Below are 15874 nucleotides of genomic sequence, written 5' to 3' on the forward strand. Positions count from 1 at the left end.
ATTCCCAACCTTCTACCTTTTTACATTGTGCGAGCAATAGGTTCGATGTGTTGGGTCAAGGCGCTAGATCTGTCGAACCGGGTTACTTCGCGGTTCTGCCAGCAGCCACCAATGCCGGGCCCTTACCTATAGTCCGGCTTCCCCGCGTTCGAAGTCTCTGGTTCGTGATTCAGTGTGTTGTCGAGTTAGCTGCAGATGTACACGGTAGTGGCGAATTCAGAGTGAAAATCACCTTGGCAGAGCTGGAATCGGGGTGCTGGGCCGATCCATCTGCGGAAGTCAGGGGAATAATGTCATCGTTATCCACAGACAAAGGACATATCCCATGATGACATTCAGTTCTATCTCTGCGAATCTACTTGACGTCTCCTAAACCAAGCTTCATATACACAAGTCTCGTCCATGGAAGCCATATGATTATCTTCTCGTCAGTGGGTTGGATGAGGCTTGGGTGACGGGAAAGGACAAGGTTTACGATGAGCAACTACAAATCCTTTTTTTCCAACCCAGCATTCCCGAAGCCATCATTCATTGTACACTGTAGTCTCGAGTACCGTGGGTGCTCCACCGAGGGAACAACATCCGGAAGAGAGAGTAGCTTATGTGGCCAATTCAAGATGTAGTGTTCTTGCAGGTCGTTCAAACAGTGCCTAAGCCAAATACCCCAGGTGATAAAGTAGTTCACTCCCAAGGCAGTCAGCACGTGCCTAGATATCATTAGCGGAAGACCGGTACACTATCTCTGTGCAATAACATACCACCACTACCAACTTGTTAGCTGTCTGAATACAGGAATTGCCAAGTCTTACGTACTCCATGGCCCTCGAGAATTATACCCCATGGCAGTCCCACTTGATGTCTCCACCGGAGAAGATCACTGCAGCATAAGTTGTCCAGGTTCCAGGCGGCGATACCTGCTACAGAGGTGACGAACCCCATGACGACAATCCACCGCATCTCACGAATTATAACGTGGTCTCCTCGAACGGGGAAACCTCGCGCTTCCGTGTTTGAGGGCGAAATCCCGCCGGCCTTGTCTGCGTACTTCTCGCTCAATAAGGGACGCAAAACTGATTCCATCGTGTACAGGCTCCGGAACACTGTGGTAATAAAGAGTATGGTAAAGGCGCATTGATGGAATAAGGGATCTTTAACATAGTGGTAATATGCCTGGGAGGAAGAGTCACGTCAGTGACAGATCATGCCGTAACGCTTGAGGTACGCACTGTGATTGAAATGGACAGTACGGCTAGTCCAATTCCAAGGAGTATCGCAAACAAGCGAGATTTCGAGTGGGTGAAAATTGCATAGCAGAGGATGCATGTGGTATAGATCATGGAAAGCTCATCTACAAGCTGCATTGGATCTAGGCATTTGTTAGCGAGCTTGCGTCGCTTTGAGGAGACGGGATATGGTACATGTCAAAGTCGCATGGAAAGCGAAGCTGCCGCAGCCTACGAGCAAATAGCCCATGTACGCAATGAGAAATATTCTGTCGTGTTTGTATTTGAGGCAATTCCGCACCCCCCGAACGCCAAGCGCAATGAATAAAACATTGGTGAGGGTGTTCATGATTTCCGCAGCGTAGTGGCTGATGACGTAGTCCTGGAATACATGTTAGACATGAGCCAACGGATAAATGAACCGCAGTAATGCCGGAGGCCAGGGATGGTGGAAATACTTAACTTCCTCGCACCAGTTTAGGGTGGACGTTGGCCTCCCCCAAAATCCTTCTTGTGGTGCAGGGTACGGAAAACGGACAGCGAGGATTTCGAACATGGTAAAATATGGCGGCTACAGGTCTCGGGTTAGGTTCGGAAGCGTGAGAGTTTAGATCGCTGGACGTTTCCCAACCGTTGTTGAAACTCCTAAGAACAGTAGAAGTGCCGTAACGTAGATCAGATATATATGTTCACAAAGCGTTTACTGCCAGCAGCTTCGGTACGTTGCTCTACGTAATTAATCTCCGTGCTTTGTTGGGGTTCGGTGTTTTGCGAAGGGGCAATAAAAAAACCCTTAAATTCCGGCTCCCGCGGATCCCGGGTGTAGACATGCAAGCCGGGACGTATCAAGCAGCACGCAACATGACACGGGGCTGATCCAAATTGCCGTCAAGTTGCCCAATTAAGGCACGGCTCCAGTCCGACTTTCACCCGTGGTCTGAAACCAGCCAGTGCATGGTGACTGTTGAGAGACGGTGTTTGATAAACTGTAAGCCACATCTGGAGACAGGGATGCTAAAAACATTCGGCAGCTCGAGCGAAGTGGGTCCCTGGTGAAGGGGTGGTTTTCTCCAGGCAAGGAGATGTCCACAAGTGATCATGGGAAACCAATCCATGAACTTTCACCCCTTCGGTGGTGCTTCTGGTTCTCCCTGTGCGCCTCGCCACCTCGGTTTCGGAATATTATTGGATGGGTTGTACTTCATTCCGCCGTGGAAGAGACGTTGGAAGCGCGAAAGCATGGAGTAACGCCCGAGATCCGAGACTGAAGGCCCTGCGCCAGGGGTTACATTCCTCGGTGTTCGGACATTTAATGCTGGGCCTGGTTCCCTCAGGGGTGGGGCCCATCCAACACGGTTTCTTTCCACCAATTTGCAATTCTGCAGGCGTCATACCAACAAGAAACCTATTGTACCTATCCAAGTCTAGTTTCGCTAGGTCTAACCAAGGTCTGCTGATCATGGACTTTTGTGACGTGACCGGTGTTCGGCTACCTGCGCCTAGTCGTTAATCCCGGCAGTACAAGGCCGAAGGTTGCCAGTTAGGACCTCGCTTAGGCGGAGAAGATGAGAAGCGAATGGCCCGCGATTGGAGATGTCTAACGAATTGAACCGAGACTCTCCACGTCATCGTACCAGGTCTGAGATTTATCCAACATCCGGACATTACCTGTTGGATAGCACGTATGACCAATTGATGACCTCGAACATGTGTGTGCATTGTGTATCTCCTCACTGTGGCTCCCGCCCCTTGAGATCCCGGGAGGTCTAGCTTTCCTTTGCTTCCTAATATGGGCTAGCCGGCCGGAGGCTCGGCGGGCCTCCTCCGAGTCGGTCCTGATAATCCCCTATTTCTCACGTGACTCCCTGGAGCCCTGGTGTTCCAACATGCCTCCAATTCCACATTACCTTTCTTGCGTGCGTCACCCAGGTCGTCACCCCCGCTCTACACTTCGTCCTTGGCAGCTTGAGATATAACCAAGCGTTTGAGACGAAGGTACGTCTCGCTGATATCATGGCTGGAACAGTAGACGATGACGCGCTCGGAGGATTGTCGAGTCCGGAAGAAGAATGAGAAATAGTCCCTATTAGGTATAAGAGGCAGCAATGATAATGAACATTAGTCGCGATAGCGCACTGGTGCTGCTGCTCACGTTATTAGGAATCATGCCTTCGCCGGCAATAATCCTTTGTCACTTTTCCAGACCCAACCTGGAGGCACGCCTCCAAGCTTGTCCATTCGCCTGCCTATACTTTCCGAGGTGTATACGCATGTACCCAACATACCCACTCAAACAGTACCGCGTCACGCTCGTACCTCCAGCGCTGCTATCAATCCAATTTTTCCCAATTCAAGCTCAATCAATCCAACTCAATTCGGTAAAAGAGGAATTCAAGTCAATCGAATCTGATGGCCTCAATTAATTGAATTAATTCAATCCGGATAGGGGTTTTGGTGATAACACTGCTGAAATGTGTAAAGATGGCCTCTCTGACGGCGGTTTTTTAAGGGCGTCCTGTAAACGGCCTCTAGTAACTGTATTCCAGCTATCTAGCCCAGGATGCTATTTACATCAAAGATGAAGAAGAAAGAAAGAAGGTCCTAAGTGCCCCTGAGCTGTGGAACGACTTCTCATCCCTGGCGCGCACGAGCCAAGTACGTCTTGCGGCACAGCCGCAGGGATATGGGCCCTGGCCCGTGACACTAGTCCCATGAGGAGGTCTCGGCCTACGCTCTCGACCCACTAACACTTTGACCCACATTGACTGGAAGCTAAGGAGCTCTCTTGCTAGCGCCCCTTTTCTTCCTTTCTTCTTTCCTCTTCAGCTTTAGGATACTCGTTGCAGTCGCTCAGCTAGTTGTCGATATACTTAGTTGGACTGTTACATATAGTGACATCTAGAGTGCAGTTAATTAGTTACTAGGCCTCTAGTAGGTCTAGCCTGAATAGAAAGGCAGTTAGAGCAGCCTATTAGTGTAGATACCTCAGACCCCCACTTTTAGCAGACTTAAGCTATTATAATAGGGAACCTTGAGAGGTAACACACAATACATACAATTAAGTTATCTGAGTGCCACACTAGCTTTCCAACAAAACCCCTTACGATAGAATATGTTGGATAGCTTGGGTGACCACTCTAATAACTCTGTAATGTGTGTGTATTATCTGTATGGCTAGGAGGTTCCCTAGCCTTGCCTCCTTAAGTGTGTATGTAACGACTAAAAGTGGGGCCTGAGGCATCTACACCAATAGCCGGTCTCGACCGCCTTCCTATTCCGGCCGTGCTATCACGTGACTACCCTGCGCCTAGGTGTTCCAATATAGTCCAATTTAACAGAACACATCAATCATCATCTATCTGATCAGACGGTACAAGCAAGAATTCGGCTCTATTACAGCTATAGATATCATCAATTGAGCTAGCCAACTTGGCCCCTTATTACATCAATGTCACTGTGTGTTACGAGCAGCAATTCAGAACCGTTTGACCAACAAGCAGGTCACGTGTCTGACAACTGTATGTGTCACGTGCCGGATGATTCAGGACGATCAAAGTAGGGTTGAAGGCGGCCCGTTAATAACCCAGTCACTCCACAAACTTTGCCTGTGCCCGCTCCCGGATGCGCTTACCAACAAGGAGAACCAATACCAAAGTTGGGAATAAACCCAACCTGATATTCTATAATGTCCACCCAAAGGGTATTACCGCCACGGCGGCGGCAAAGGACTCAACTAGCATGCAATCCCTGCCGTGCTCGCAAGACTGGCTCAGGCTGGCGATCCATTCCACGTCCACCGTCCACGCATCCACGGCGTGGAAATGGATGGTCCGTGCATCCATTTCCATCCATTCCATGGAGCTGGCCGTTACATAATCCATCCATCCACGCCAGGGTTCCGTGGAATGGATGCGTGGAAATGGAAGCAGGGGTATGGACTGGTAAGGGGGTCCTAGCCTAGTCCCCAAAATATCCTGTAGTTCAGGGTAGACCAACTTGGTTATGGTTGGTAGAGATCTCAAGTACCTATATACTAGGCATTTTTACATACAAAATTAAGGTATCTTTAAATAGAATATAACAGTTATAGGGTCGTGGATATTTTGCATCAAGGTGCCGCATTTGAATGTCTCCATGCAAATACATTCTTGCAACTGCATTCTGTACCGCGTGAAATGGCCGAGAGCCCAATTATCAGCTCTATGATGCTCGAGCCGCCGGACCAAGAGGGTAAGAACTCGTGGGGCCTCTTCCCTTGGAAAGACTTCCCTGGCTACACGCAATCCCAACGCTGCGCATCTACATCGTCGTGGATATGGCAATTCGGCTACGATATCGAGAAGAGCGATGACGATACAAAGCGGCGATGGGTTTGCAAGGTCTGCGTTGACAGTCGCAGGCCAAACCCTCATTCGACGGCCTCGAGCGGTACGCAGAACGCGGAGATCTATCTCTAGAATGACCACAAGGTCTGGGACCCTTCCGGAAGACGGAAGCCGCCCAGCAAAGCAAAAAAGAAGACACCATCGAGGAATATCGCCGAGATGATGAAGCTAAATACCCGTGACGCGCAAGAGCAGCAGATAGCAAACCAGATCATCGGCAGTTTTGATCGGCTAGTCTTCCAGCGTTTGGTAGTCTCGTGGATCATCAACAGCAACTCTTCTTTCCAACAAAGTGAAGATCCATACCTCCACGCCACTTTCGAATATCTCAATCTACTTGTGAAGACAACCGAAGCGCATATTACCCACAATACCGTCCGCAGGCGTATTCTTCAGGTGTACAAGGAAAACAAGGCTGAGATCAAGCGAGCATTAGCGACAACTCCGGGGTTACTTCATATTGCGTTCGATGGTTGGAGGTCCAATAATCGCCACGCTTTGTATGGAATCTATTGCTACTTTCTCAACACCCTTGGCCAGCCAAGGAAACTTGTGCTTGGCCTTCCTGAGCTTGTTGACCGCCATTCTAGGGATAATATCGCCGCCCATGTTGTCGAGGTCCTTTGAAGCTATGGCATTACCCACAAGGTGGGATATTTCACACTCAATAACGCCAGCAATAACGACATGGCGATGGATGAAATTGGGAAGATACTCGGTTTCGAGGGTAAAACTCGGCGATTGCGCTGCTTTAGCTATATCCTCAATCTTGCCGTTAAGGCACTTCTTTTTGGCCATAATTCCGAGGCTTTCAAGGACGATATCTAAGGGAACGAGACCCTTGACGCGAAGGCCTACGAGCTATGGAGAAGAAAAGGACCAGTTGGGAAACTTCATAACCTCATCTTCTGGATCCACCGCTTAGACTCGCTTACCAATCTCCTCCGGTCTCTTCAGCTTACTGCGTACAGCAAGTCTGACGATCCAGTGGTTTGAGCGAAGAAACCTCTAGATGTTATTATTGATGTGGTTACCCGTTGGCTTTCCACTTTTTATATGATTCGGCATGCCCTTCTCCTTAAAGACTTCCTCGAGGACCTTTGGTATGAGTAGAAGAGCGAGTGGGAGGGGTTAGTATTAAGGGGAAAGAAGTTAAGTAGCAAGGTGCCGCTTTGCCTCAGGGACGAGAACAAACTCGAGGAGAAGGACTGGGCTATTATTTCCTTATTCAACGAGGTCCTTTAACACTTCGAGCACGTCCTGATTACTCTTGAAGGCGACAGTCAGCAGCGCAAGCGGAAGGAAGGATATATTGAGGCATATGGGTGTCCATGGGATATCCTGCTTGGCTATGAATACCTCCTTAGTAAAATGGAGGTATTTAAGGCTGCTGCCCATCAATATCCCGATCCCGAGCACTTTAAGGTTAATATTAACCTCTATTGGAAAAAGCTTAACAAGTACTACTCGCAGCTTGACGAGATGCCGGCTTATTATGCCGCTATTACGCTTCACCCAGCATATCGTTGGGGATATTTCGAGGACGTATGGGCGGACCGCCCAGACTGGATCCAAACTGCAAAGTCCCTTGTAGAAGAATTATACCAGTCTCACTACGAGCCGCGAATTATCTCTCGACATCGAGAACGCGGCGAGCCGGTTACGAAGAAGCGGCGCATATATCGGAATCCCTTTGACGAGTATCGTAAAGAATCTCATCAGGCCCCGACTCTATTACAGCCACCTTTATTGATGACCACCTTATTGCAAGTCGAGGATGTAGCTAGCAGTTCTGCGCATGCTGTTGGCAACGAATATAGCGATTGGTTCCGTAATGTCCACAAGTCCGACCAGAATATCCTAGATCCTATTAGCTATTGGTATGAGAGACGGGAGGAGTATCCACGTCTATTACAAATAGCTCTCGATATGCTCTCTGTCCTTCCTATGTCTGCTAATGTTAAGAGGCTCTTCTCAACATACAGTTAAATGGTTCGAGACGATCGGGCCAGGTTGGACGCTAGTACGATCGGGATGACACAAACGGTAAGATCATAGCTTTGCAGAGGCTATATTAAGAGCACGGAGAAGCTCCTTGAAGAGATCAAGATGCCGGGGACTGATCTGTTGGCTGAAATGAGCTTTGCGGAAGCCCGGGAGGCAACGGGTGGGAGGATCACGTGTACTGTCCCTTTATAGCGTCCACGCATTTCCATTTCCACGTCCATCCATTCCACGGACCCACTCTTAGCGTCCATTTCCATCCATTCCATTCAAGGTGGGCCTAAATGGACGTCCATCCATTCTACAAGAGGCTGCGTGGATGGAAATGGAATGGACCGCCAGCCTGGACTGGCTGCGATGGGCGCCGGCCAGTCTGCACTTCGTGCAGCATGAAGACTTTGGGAGACCAGTGCGCCTACCAGGAGAGAGCCTCAAGCTCAACAACCCCGTGAGTCTCTTTGCTATTCGGACAGCCCTTCCTGACCTCTTGCAGAACTCTTTCCGACGTCAACAGCCGACTTCAAAGCTTAGAAGTAAAAGTCCTAGGGGATCCGCACCCGCGCCGGAATGTCGCCGTTGCCCCCCCAGCGTCTGGCAGTATTTAGTTCCTGTATTTGGCGAATGTATCTACAAGGCTGACCCGAGCTGTAGCCGCAATTCCAGTTCCTTCGGAGCAAAGTGCGATGTATCAATCGTATGACGCCGAGGAGGAGATTGTCTACGGCCCATCCTCGAACATTTCTTTCCTTCAGGAGGTAATCCAACTGCAAGACCCTGAGATTGGCACGACACAACCTTCCCAGTCAACAGCTTGTCCCAAGGAAAGAACCATTCCAGACCTCCTGGGCTTCACTGTAGTCCAGTCGCCTAGTCTCGCTCATGATGTGAATCCTGTCTCACTCCCGGAGCGTCGGTTTGCAGACGCGCTTTTTCGTTGTTTCTGGGATTATATACATCCAGTATTCCCTATATTGCACCGGCCATCCTTTGCTACCATGTACGACCATTTATGGCAGCAAGACATGCCTTCAGCTTACCATTACAAGCAAACGAATGATGATGTCGTATTTCACGCGATACTTAACATGGTCTTGGCCCTTGGATGCCAACGCAGCGAACAAATCCCTTCAGCGCAGAGAAACCAGTTTGCCGATTCGTTTTACAGACGATCTCATCGGCTGATTTCTATCGAGACCCTTGATTTCTCATCCTTGCAAATAGTGCAACTCCTTCTTCTGCGAGCAATCTATCTGCATTACACGACATATGCCGATCGTTGTTGGAACATGGTTGGTGTTGCTCTGAGAGTGGCGCAGGGCCTGGGCTTGCACTTGGAGCAGACCACCTCGTCCAAAAACCAATTGAAACGAGAAATGAGGCGCAGAGTTTGGCACAACTGTGTTGCTTTGGATCGGTACCTTCCATGCCATCCATGGGCCTTCATGATCCACTAACTGTTTTCAGGCTCTCAGCTACGACTTTTGGCCGGCCCGTCCTTCATTGTAGGCCGCATGCTATTCCATTGCCTGAGCCTATTGATGACGAATACCTATCAGAATTCGATGGAGGCTGTCAACCTGAGAATTCTCCATCTCGCATAGCCTTCTTCGTATACAACATGAAGCTATTCGACGTTCTGGACGAGATTCTGAGCAAGTTCTACTCACATGGGTACCAAAACATAGCCCAGGATGAAACAACCACATCTTACCAGTATTTGAGCGATGTTCCTAGGTTATGCTCGGAATTGGACCAATTTGTCGAGGGTTTGCCTGGTCATCTTAAAGCTGACCGTGACATGGGAGCTGTTGAAGATGAATCTGCAAGTTGCTTCCATATGCAAGCCATGATTTTGAAATCGAGGTATAGTACAACCTGAGCCGAAATGGGGCATCTCTCACTATGATAGGGTTTTGTACATCCGACTTCTGCTGCTACGGCCCTCGCTTCTCATCGAAACACGACGAAGCGTTTCGAATCAACGTTCGATCAACAACAATGCGACTGGTTCTCTTCAAAGGTCCTATCTCAGGGAAATAAATCGTTTATGCGTATCGACTTGCCATGAAGTCCTCGAGGAAGTCCATCGAAACCTAGGTAGCTTAAGACAGACGTCAGCATGGCACACGCTTCTCTGTAATGCCCCTCCCACTCTCCGGGCGCAGAGTTCCACATACAATCGGAAGCTTACATGTGTGTCATAGTTACTTTCGGAGCTGCATCAACGCTTCTCGCCGCCAGTCTCTGCCCCGATTTGGAAGTCAACCTGGATCTTGACCCCGCTAAAACTTCCTGGGAGAGAGCCTTGCAAATATTCGAGTTCCACAAGTCACACGTTGAATCCGCAGCAAAGGGCATAGAAGCACTGGGGAGATATCGCCTGCGATTTTCTACATTTGCGAAACAAGGTAAGTGAAGAGATTCGCGGTAAAATAAGATAAGTTAGGCGCAATTATACAAGATCCTGATGGTTTTATAGATCAGTCCGTCGCCTCCAACGACGGCCAAATCGCTGGTCCTATACTGTTCGATGCTGCTTCCGCTGTCGACGAAAGCTGGCTGACAGGAATGGCAGAGGACTTCAATGAATTTTTCACCTCGGACTCGCTTGAGCAAAGCTGGCTCAGCTCTCAGGGCATTGATTGGGTCATGCAATAATATAGCATAAATCCGGCACAACTTTTTACAAAGCGGGGTTTTATTAACACTACCACGCCATTGCTCGTGGGAACATGTCCTTAGTATCCTTCTACTGGCTAAGTAACTCCAATAGTTTCTTCGCAAATATTTCGGGAACAATCATATAGCCTAGATGGCCGCCAGGAATCCTCAGAACCTCCTTGCCTGTCTGTCCGGCGATAGCCTTGATTGGTCCCACACCTGGCCCATCACCGCTATCCTCTCCCGCAACAAGGATCAATTTCTGTTTCGCCCTGTCAAGGCCTTCAACATCAACTGGGGCGCCGGTGTACTGTCTTAGCTCAAATTCAAACCAAAAGAGGCAATTTGCACGGATCTCGTCGCCGCGTTTTGCATCCATGCACTGACGCATCATCTTTGAATCAGGGCCCTCGGACAGACCCGAGGCAAAGGCCTCCATAGCTGCATCGGGACCATGAGCTCTGTATGTGTTGTAGATGTGGTTAATGAGTCCGTTCGCCTGCGGCTGGAATTCCTTAGGAAGGACGGAGAACGCGGGGGGCTCGTGGGCGATGAGCTTTGCCACACACTCCGGGTGACTGGCCAGCAGCTGTTGGGCAACGATAGCGCCGGACGAAGTTCCGAACACGATGGCGGTCCCATTGTGAGAGAGGTGCATGATCAGTCGCTGCGCATCATCGGCGTCGGTCTGCAGGCGGTGTTCGAAGTCTTGCTGGCCGACGAGAAAGCTTTGGGAGTACCCGCGGCGGTCCCAGCAGACAACAGTGAAGTGGGCGGCGAGAAATTGGGCAGAGGGGTGGAATACACGACCGCTGCCGTCGGCACCGGGTATGAAGACGAGAAGGGGACCCTCCGTGCCGAATGTCTCGTAGTGGAGAACGGCGCCGGGAACGGTGAGCTCGGGCATGGTCGCTGTGGGAGAATAAGGATGGAGAGGCACAAAGGGGACTTGTAATGTTCTTGCTGAGCGGAGGAGTTTCTCCATTCTGACAGTGGTCAGTCCGCCGATTATATATCTCACCTGCGGCAAACTAAACTTATCCTCCCCGAGATGCCGGGGAGGTAATCGTCATAGTCAATCGTATCGGAATAGCAATTTCGGTTCTTTCTCGGGGCGTCGGGGAGATAAGGAGCGACTCCTATTGGCCAGAATGCACTAAGTGCTTAGCTCTACTGGCTTGGTGTGGCAAAAACCTAGGCCGATAAGACGGTTAAGAGAACCTAACCACGCTGGTAAGTTTACAGTATATGACGCCATATAACATTCTAGAATTATCAAATATATAACTGGCGGCGAGCGGTCTCTCGGGCTGAATTAATAGGCGTTATGGCATAGGGAAAAAGACGATAGATTAGGCCAAAATAGGCTGTTTTAAATAGAGGGTTGAAGATGTGTTATTTCGGCAGTTATCACAGCTAGTATGATGCAATTGCTTGATCCCTCAGTCTATGAGGGGTTTCCTCGTTATCGGGCTGCCGCCACCTTCCTGCCTTAGGCTAGCACTGTGGCCGGCATCCTCCGTCTGACAAGAATCAATAGCACGTGCCTCTATTGCACTGTGAGTCAGGCCGAGCTGCATCGTGGCAACCAGTCCGCATCCTCCACTATTTGCTCGTCAAGCTCGCCATATTGCATAGAGCTTAATTCCACCTAGTATTATAACGAAAATGATGTCGATTGTTAAACTCTAGACTTATCAGGGTTTAATAGCCACAGCGCGAGCCCCTCCATCCACATCTTCCAAGCCAGAGCCATTATGTCAACTAAGAGTGCAATATTACAGCCCAGGCCACAACCAGGCGGTCTGAACGCAATTACCAGGCATGCTAACTGCTCTTTTAAGCCTTTCATATTCACAGGTGGGCCAGGCCGTGACAAATTAGGACGCTTGGCTGTTTTCTTATTTGCATTTAAAGTTTGTAGTTAATTTTGCTAATTTTGTAACAGGGGTCAATCAGCTAATGGGGTAACTAACGTAGGAAGCGTTTGATCTAGATAAGGTGAGAGGAGAATGGCAATGACATTTCTTTTCAAACATAATCGCATTCCATCCTAGAGGTAACCAAGAATCACGCAAAAATCTCTTAGCCTAGATCCAACGACCTGACCACAATCTCATCTCGTAGAGGCGATTGAGTAGCCGGAAGAAAGTTATCGTCAGACGGCGTTGGTGTTGCAGATGGCCTTGAGCTAGCCCGGCTCCCCCTTCCGCGTCTGCCTCGTATTCCCCTTCCCCTTGTATTTGTAGCTGTTCGTGATCGAGTTGATAACGGCGTTGAAGCTTGTGTCTGTAACGGCGTTGAAGCCAGTGATATGGGCAAATTCGCCTCGATCTCGGCTTGTGTGCGGGTGCGACGGATACTCGGATTCAGCTGCTATGTATTATGACGGCTTCGGCTCTGCCTTACAGTGGTTGAAGCTGTTGATGATGGCGTTGATGAACGTGTTATTGTTGTTATTGATAATGATAATGATCTTGTAGTCTTGCTGCTATGTAGAGACCCAAGATTCAATAGAATAGCAGTCTTTTGGTTTATTATAGCTCGGGGTTGGCTGTAAAGGTTCTGAGTAATATAAGAATCTCAGATTTGGAGGAGTAATTTTTTAAAGTTTTAGATAGTAGAAATTAGTATATTTTGCATATAAATATATAGTTTTCTTATAAGAGGCTTCTTAAGCTACTAGTAGGAATAAATATTATTTATTTAGATATTCTCTTTAGCCTTAATATAACGGTCGTGTCTTCTGGTCTGCCGTAGACGTGGTCTAGGGTAGGCAAAAGATTGGTTGTTGGTGGATAAACCGTAGGTTTATGTTAGCAGAGCGGTTAGGGCGTCACTTACAGAGGAAGTGTTACGTCTGGTAATAGTCAAGCACAATGAGGCGTAGCGAGTCAAGGTGATTGAGGTAACCAAGTTGTATTGATAGCTGAGTAGCTGTACATGGTGAATGTGCACTACTCAATCGACTATATAGTTACGGTGGGTTGACGGATCATGAGGATCATCTAATGATCCTAATGATTCTCATGTCCCTGGATCACTTGGATCATCTAATGATCGGGGTGATCTATCTGTGATAGGAGGGGATAAGTGGGTATGCTGTTAGCGTATGTGACGTGGTCGGGGCCTAGTTCGACATGGGTCGTAATATAAGCTAGCTAATTACTAGTAGGGATATTTTTAGAATAGCTTAAATTAAATTAAAAAAGAGAAAAGAAACCTATATTAAAAGAAGAAATTATTAGTTTTTAATTTTTTAGAAATTTAAGTAGGATATTAAAGAGGCTAGTAGGCCTTTAAATAGCTTAAGAATCTATTTTTTTTTATCTTTAATTTTAAGAGAGTTATTTAAGTTTATTTTTACTATTACTACAATTTATATCCAACCTCTATCTTTAACTTCCTCTAGATATTAGGCTACTGCAGGCTCAATTAATACCTTACTAGCAAACTTTTCTATAACTAACCTAATATTCAATCTTATAAGATATTTTCCTACTAGGAGATATAAGCCTTAAATTAATCTAACCTTATATATATAATCTAGTATAGCTTCGGGCTGACTGGCTAAGATGCCTGTATGACGACTCTCTATGTAAATCCCCTAGAATAAGTTAATAAGTTGGGTGTTATTTTTATCTCTTTTTGCTACTAAATTATTAAAATAGATATTTTTAATAAAAAGTTATAATCTCTAATTACTCTTTTTTTTTTACTATTATTAGATTTTTAAAATTATCTATAAAAATTATAATTAGTATACTTTTTATTATTTATATTTTTATTAATAGAAATATTTACTATTAAAAGCTATTAAATAGGAAATTCTTAGATATTTCTTATTAAATAAATAAATAGAAGTAAATAACCTATAGTATAAATAACTAATAATTTTATAAATAAAATACCTTTTTATAATATTTTTTTATTATTATTAATTATTTAGCCTAATTAAATTATTTTAATTTTTAATAAATATCTTTATATTAAGAAAATTATTATATTATATCTTTACTAATTAAATTATTCTAATTACTATAGCTAAAGTTCTACTGCTAGCTATATTAATTAGATATATACTTCTAACTATCTTTCTTTTTTTCCTATATTCAAACTGAGTATTCTTACAGGATCTGGTTGCCCTCTAGCAATTTAATCCAGTTCTTATAGTCGCATTAATCGAGGGTTTTTCCCGATTCACGAGTTTGACGAGGAAGAGGCCGGTTGGAGACTTCAACCGAGACCTCCCTTACTTAACTAGGGCTTACGGGGTCTGTTGGATTGTGACCCTGTATTACGAAACCTCTGATAGATTGATATCCTGACCTTAGTCAGAAGGGGGGTCTGATTACCCCTCTTCCAGCTGGTCCGGATGACCGGCACAAGCAACAATCAACATCATCATCACTACATTGATCCCTATCCCTTTGATCGAATTAACCGTAACGGATCCAACAGGGTCCTATCCGGGATATCAGCGCTTATCAGCATTGTGACAGTGGTTACTTCTCTATTACCACCACACCCGTCGCTAGGCACAGGGTGGGATACTGATACTAATTAGTTTAGTATTAGTATATACCAATTAGTATTGAAAAATACTAATATTAATTAACGTATATGATAAGCGAGCGATACACTTATACCTCATTAGATACATAAGTGCACAAGGTGTCATGGAAATCCAGCACTAGCACCGAAATAGGGGCACGGTGGAGCAATTCAATCAATTGACCCAATCAGACGGGAACGACAGATCTGACAGGTGCCGGTTGGGCCGGGACCGACGTTAGATAGCTTTTCAGGGTGGCGAAGTCGATCGGCTGATATGTTGTGTCCGGAATGGTGAGGAACTCGACCGACTTCCATCCTCGGAATTGTGCGTGACTCATTGAACGCTTAGATGGAGACGCCTCGGTCGCCGACATCATTCACGACATGATCGGCCGTCCAGTATGGCGGGAGGATGTGAGCAAAGACGCCCTGTTCGTAATGCACATTTGAAGTTGGTGGGACTTCGTCTTTGGTGCCCTGGTGGACGGAACCCGTGTAGTAGGTATTGATGCTGTCATCATCAACGCCAACGCTAAACTTGCTGCTACATGCGGCGATGGCAGGGCGAGCCGCGACCAGTATGTCACGGCACATCTTGCCGTCTTCGACAGCTTCCGCTGGAGTTTTCGGTGGAGGGCTTTCCAGGTTCTCTTCCAGCAATTGACCCTAGGGAAGTTCGCCGGTGGGTCCGAGGCCGATTCGGCTGTGCTCCAAGGAGTTACGTCGTTCGGTGTTCGGTGCTCGGCGCTGTGACCTGGGATACTAGTGCTCAGTCGGTTCCCTCCGTTGGACTCCTCGATGGAGCCCGCAGGCGGCGAAGCGGACTTTCGTAAACTTTAGCGGAGATGAAAAGTCCGCACCTTCGCTGTCAGGAAAGACAATTACAATATCCGCTCGAGGCGTCCAGCACCACTATAGTTACTCGATAACATAGTTTGCTGTCGATTATAAATATCTTAAAGACGTCCACTACCCGCTAGTGTCTAGTATACAATCAACTTCAAGCAACTTGGGCAGTCTGATACGTCGTCTATCACATCGAAA

At 47.2% G+C, this 15874-nt stretch overlaps 5 protein-coding genes across 5 annotated transcripts; 3 read left to right on the forward strand and 2 right to left on the reverse strand.

Annotated features, from left to right (window-relative positions):
* Positions 1-126: 126 nt before the first annotated feature.
* BGZ61DRAFT_467560 (ceramidase) lies at positions 127-1943 on the reverse strand. The gene is made up of 6 exons (XM_046247789.1): positions 1687-1943; positions 1419-1605; positions 1227-1366; positions 814-1170; positions 759-763; positions 127-707 (listed from the first exon to the last, which is right to left on the reverse strand). Exons 1-6 carry the CDS (start codon positions 1777-1779, stop codon positions 485-487), a joined length of 1005 nt encoding a protein of 334 aa, XP_046094372.1. The 5' UTR covers positions 1780-1943; the 3' UTR covers positions 127-484.
* Positions 1944-3081: 1138 nt separating this feature from the next.
* BGZ61DRAFT_467561 (uncharacterized protein) lies at positions 3082-3800 on the forward strand. Its single transcript, XM_046247790.1, has one exon. The coding sequence runs from the start codon at positions 3329-3331 to the stop codon at positions 3644-3646; it is 318 nt and encodes a 105-aa protein (XP_046094373.1). The 5' UTR covers positions 3082-3328; the 3' UTR covers positions 3647-3800.
* Positions 3801-4855: 1055 nt separating this feature from the next.
* On the forward strand, positions 4856-5270 carry BGZ61DRAFT_467562 (uncharacterized protein). Its single transcript, XM_046247791.1, has one exon. It carries the CDS (start codon positions 4909-4911, stop codon positions 5182-5184), a length of 276 nt encoding a protein of 91 aa, XP_046094374.1. The 5' UTR covers positions 4856-4908; the 3' UTR covers positions 5185-5270.
* Positions 5271-7874: 2604 nt separating this feature from the next.
* BGZ61DRAFT_594696 (fungal-specific transcription factor domain-containing protein) lies at positions 7875-10200 on the forward strand (the record flags this gene model as incomplete). The annotated part of the gene is made up of 8 exons (XM_046256863.1): positions 7875-8060; positions 8106-8209; positions 8264-9026; positions 9077-9475; positions 9522-9748; positions 9817-10020; positions 10092-10137; positions 10188-10200. The coding sequence occupies exons 1-8, from the start codon at positions 7897-7899 to the stop codon at positions 10198-10200; spliced, it is 1920 nt and encodes a 639-aa protein (XP_046094375.1). The 5' UTR covers positions 7875-7896.
* A 161-nt stretch (positions 10201-10361) lies between these two features.
* BGZ61DRAFT_373449 (Alpha/Beta hydrolase protein) lies at positions 10362-11180 on the reverse strand (the record flags this gene model as incomplete). Its single annotated transcript, XM_046242248.1, has 1 exon — positions 10362-11180. One exon carries the CDS (start codon positions 11178-11180, stop codon positions 10362-10364), a length of 819 nt encoding a protein of 272 aa, XP_046094376.1.
* Between the last annotated feature and the right edge of the window lie 4694 nt (positions 11181-15874).

This window comes from Ilyonectria robusta (genome assembly GCF_021365365.1).
Source record: "Ilyonectria robusta strain PMI_751 chromosome Unknown BGZ61scaffold_60, whole genome shotgun sequence".
NCBI lineage: Eukaryota > Fungi > Ascomycota > Sordariomycetes > Hypocreales > Nectriaceae > Ilyonectria > Ilyonectria robusta.

Bases quoted from the DNA above. Each gene is read 5' to 3' on its own strand.
- BGZ61DRAFT_467561 (XM_046247790.1), top strand. From the start codon at position 3,329: ATGATAATGAACATTAGTCGCGATAGCGCACTGGTGCTGCTGCTCACG.
- BGZ61DRAFT_467562 (XM_046247791.1), top strand. From the start codon at position 4,909: ATGTCCACCCAAAGGGTATTACCGCCACGGCGGCGGCAAAGGACTCAA.
- BGZ61DRAFT_467560 (XM_046247789.1), bottom strand. From the start codon at position 1,779: ATGTTCGAAATCCTCGCTGTCCGTTTTCCGTACCCTGCACCACAAGAA. The intron at 1,367-1,418 runs GTACCATATCCC...ACAAATGCCTAG, and splicing joins TTTCCATGCGACTTTGACAT to ATCCAATGCAGCTTGTAGAT. The intron at 1,171-1,226 runs GTGCGTACCTCA...TCTTCCTCCCAG, and splicing joins TACTGTCCATTTCAATCACA to GCATATTACCACTATGTTAA.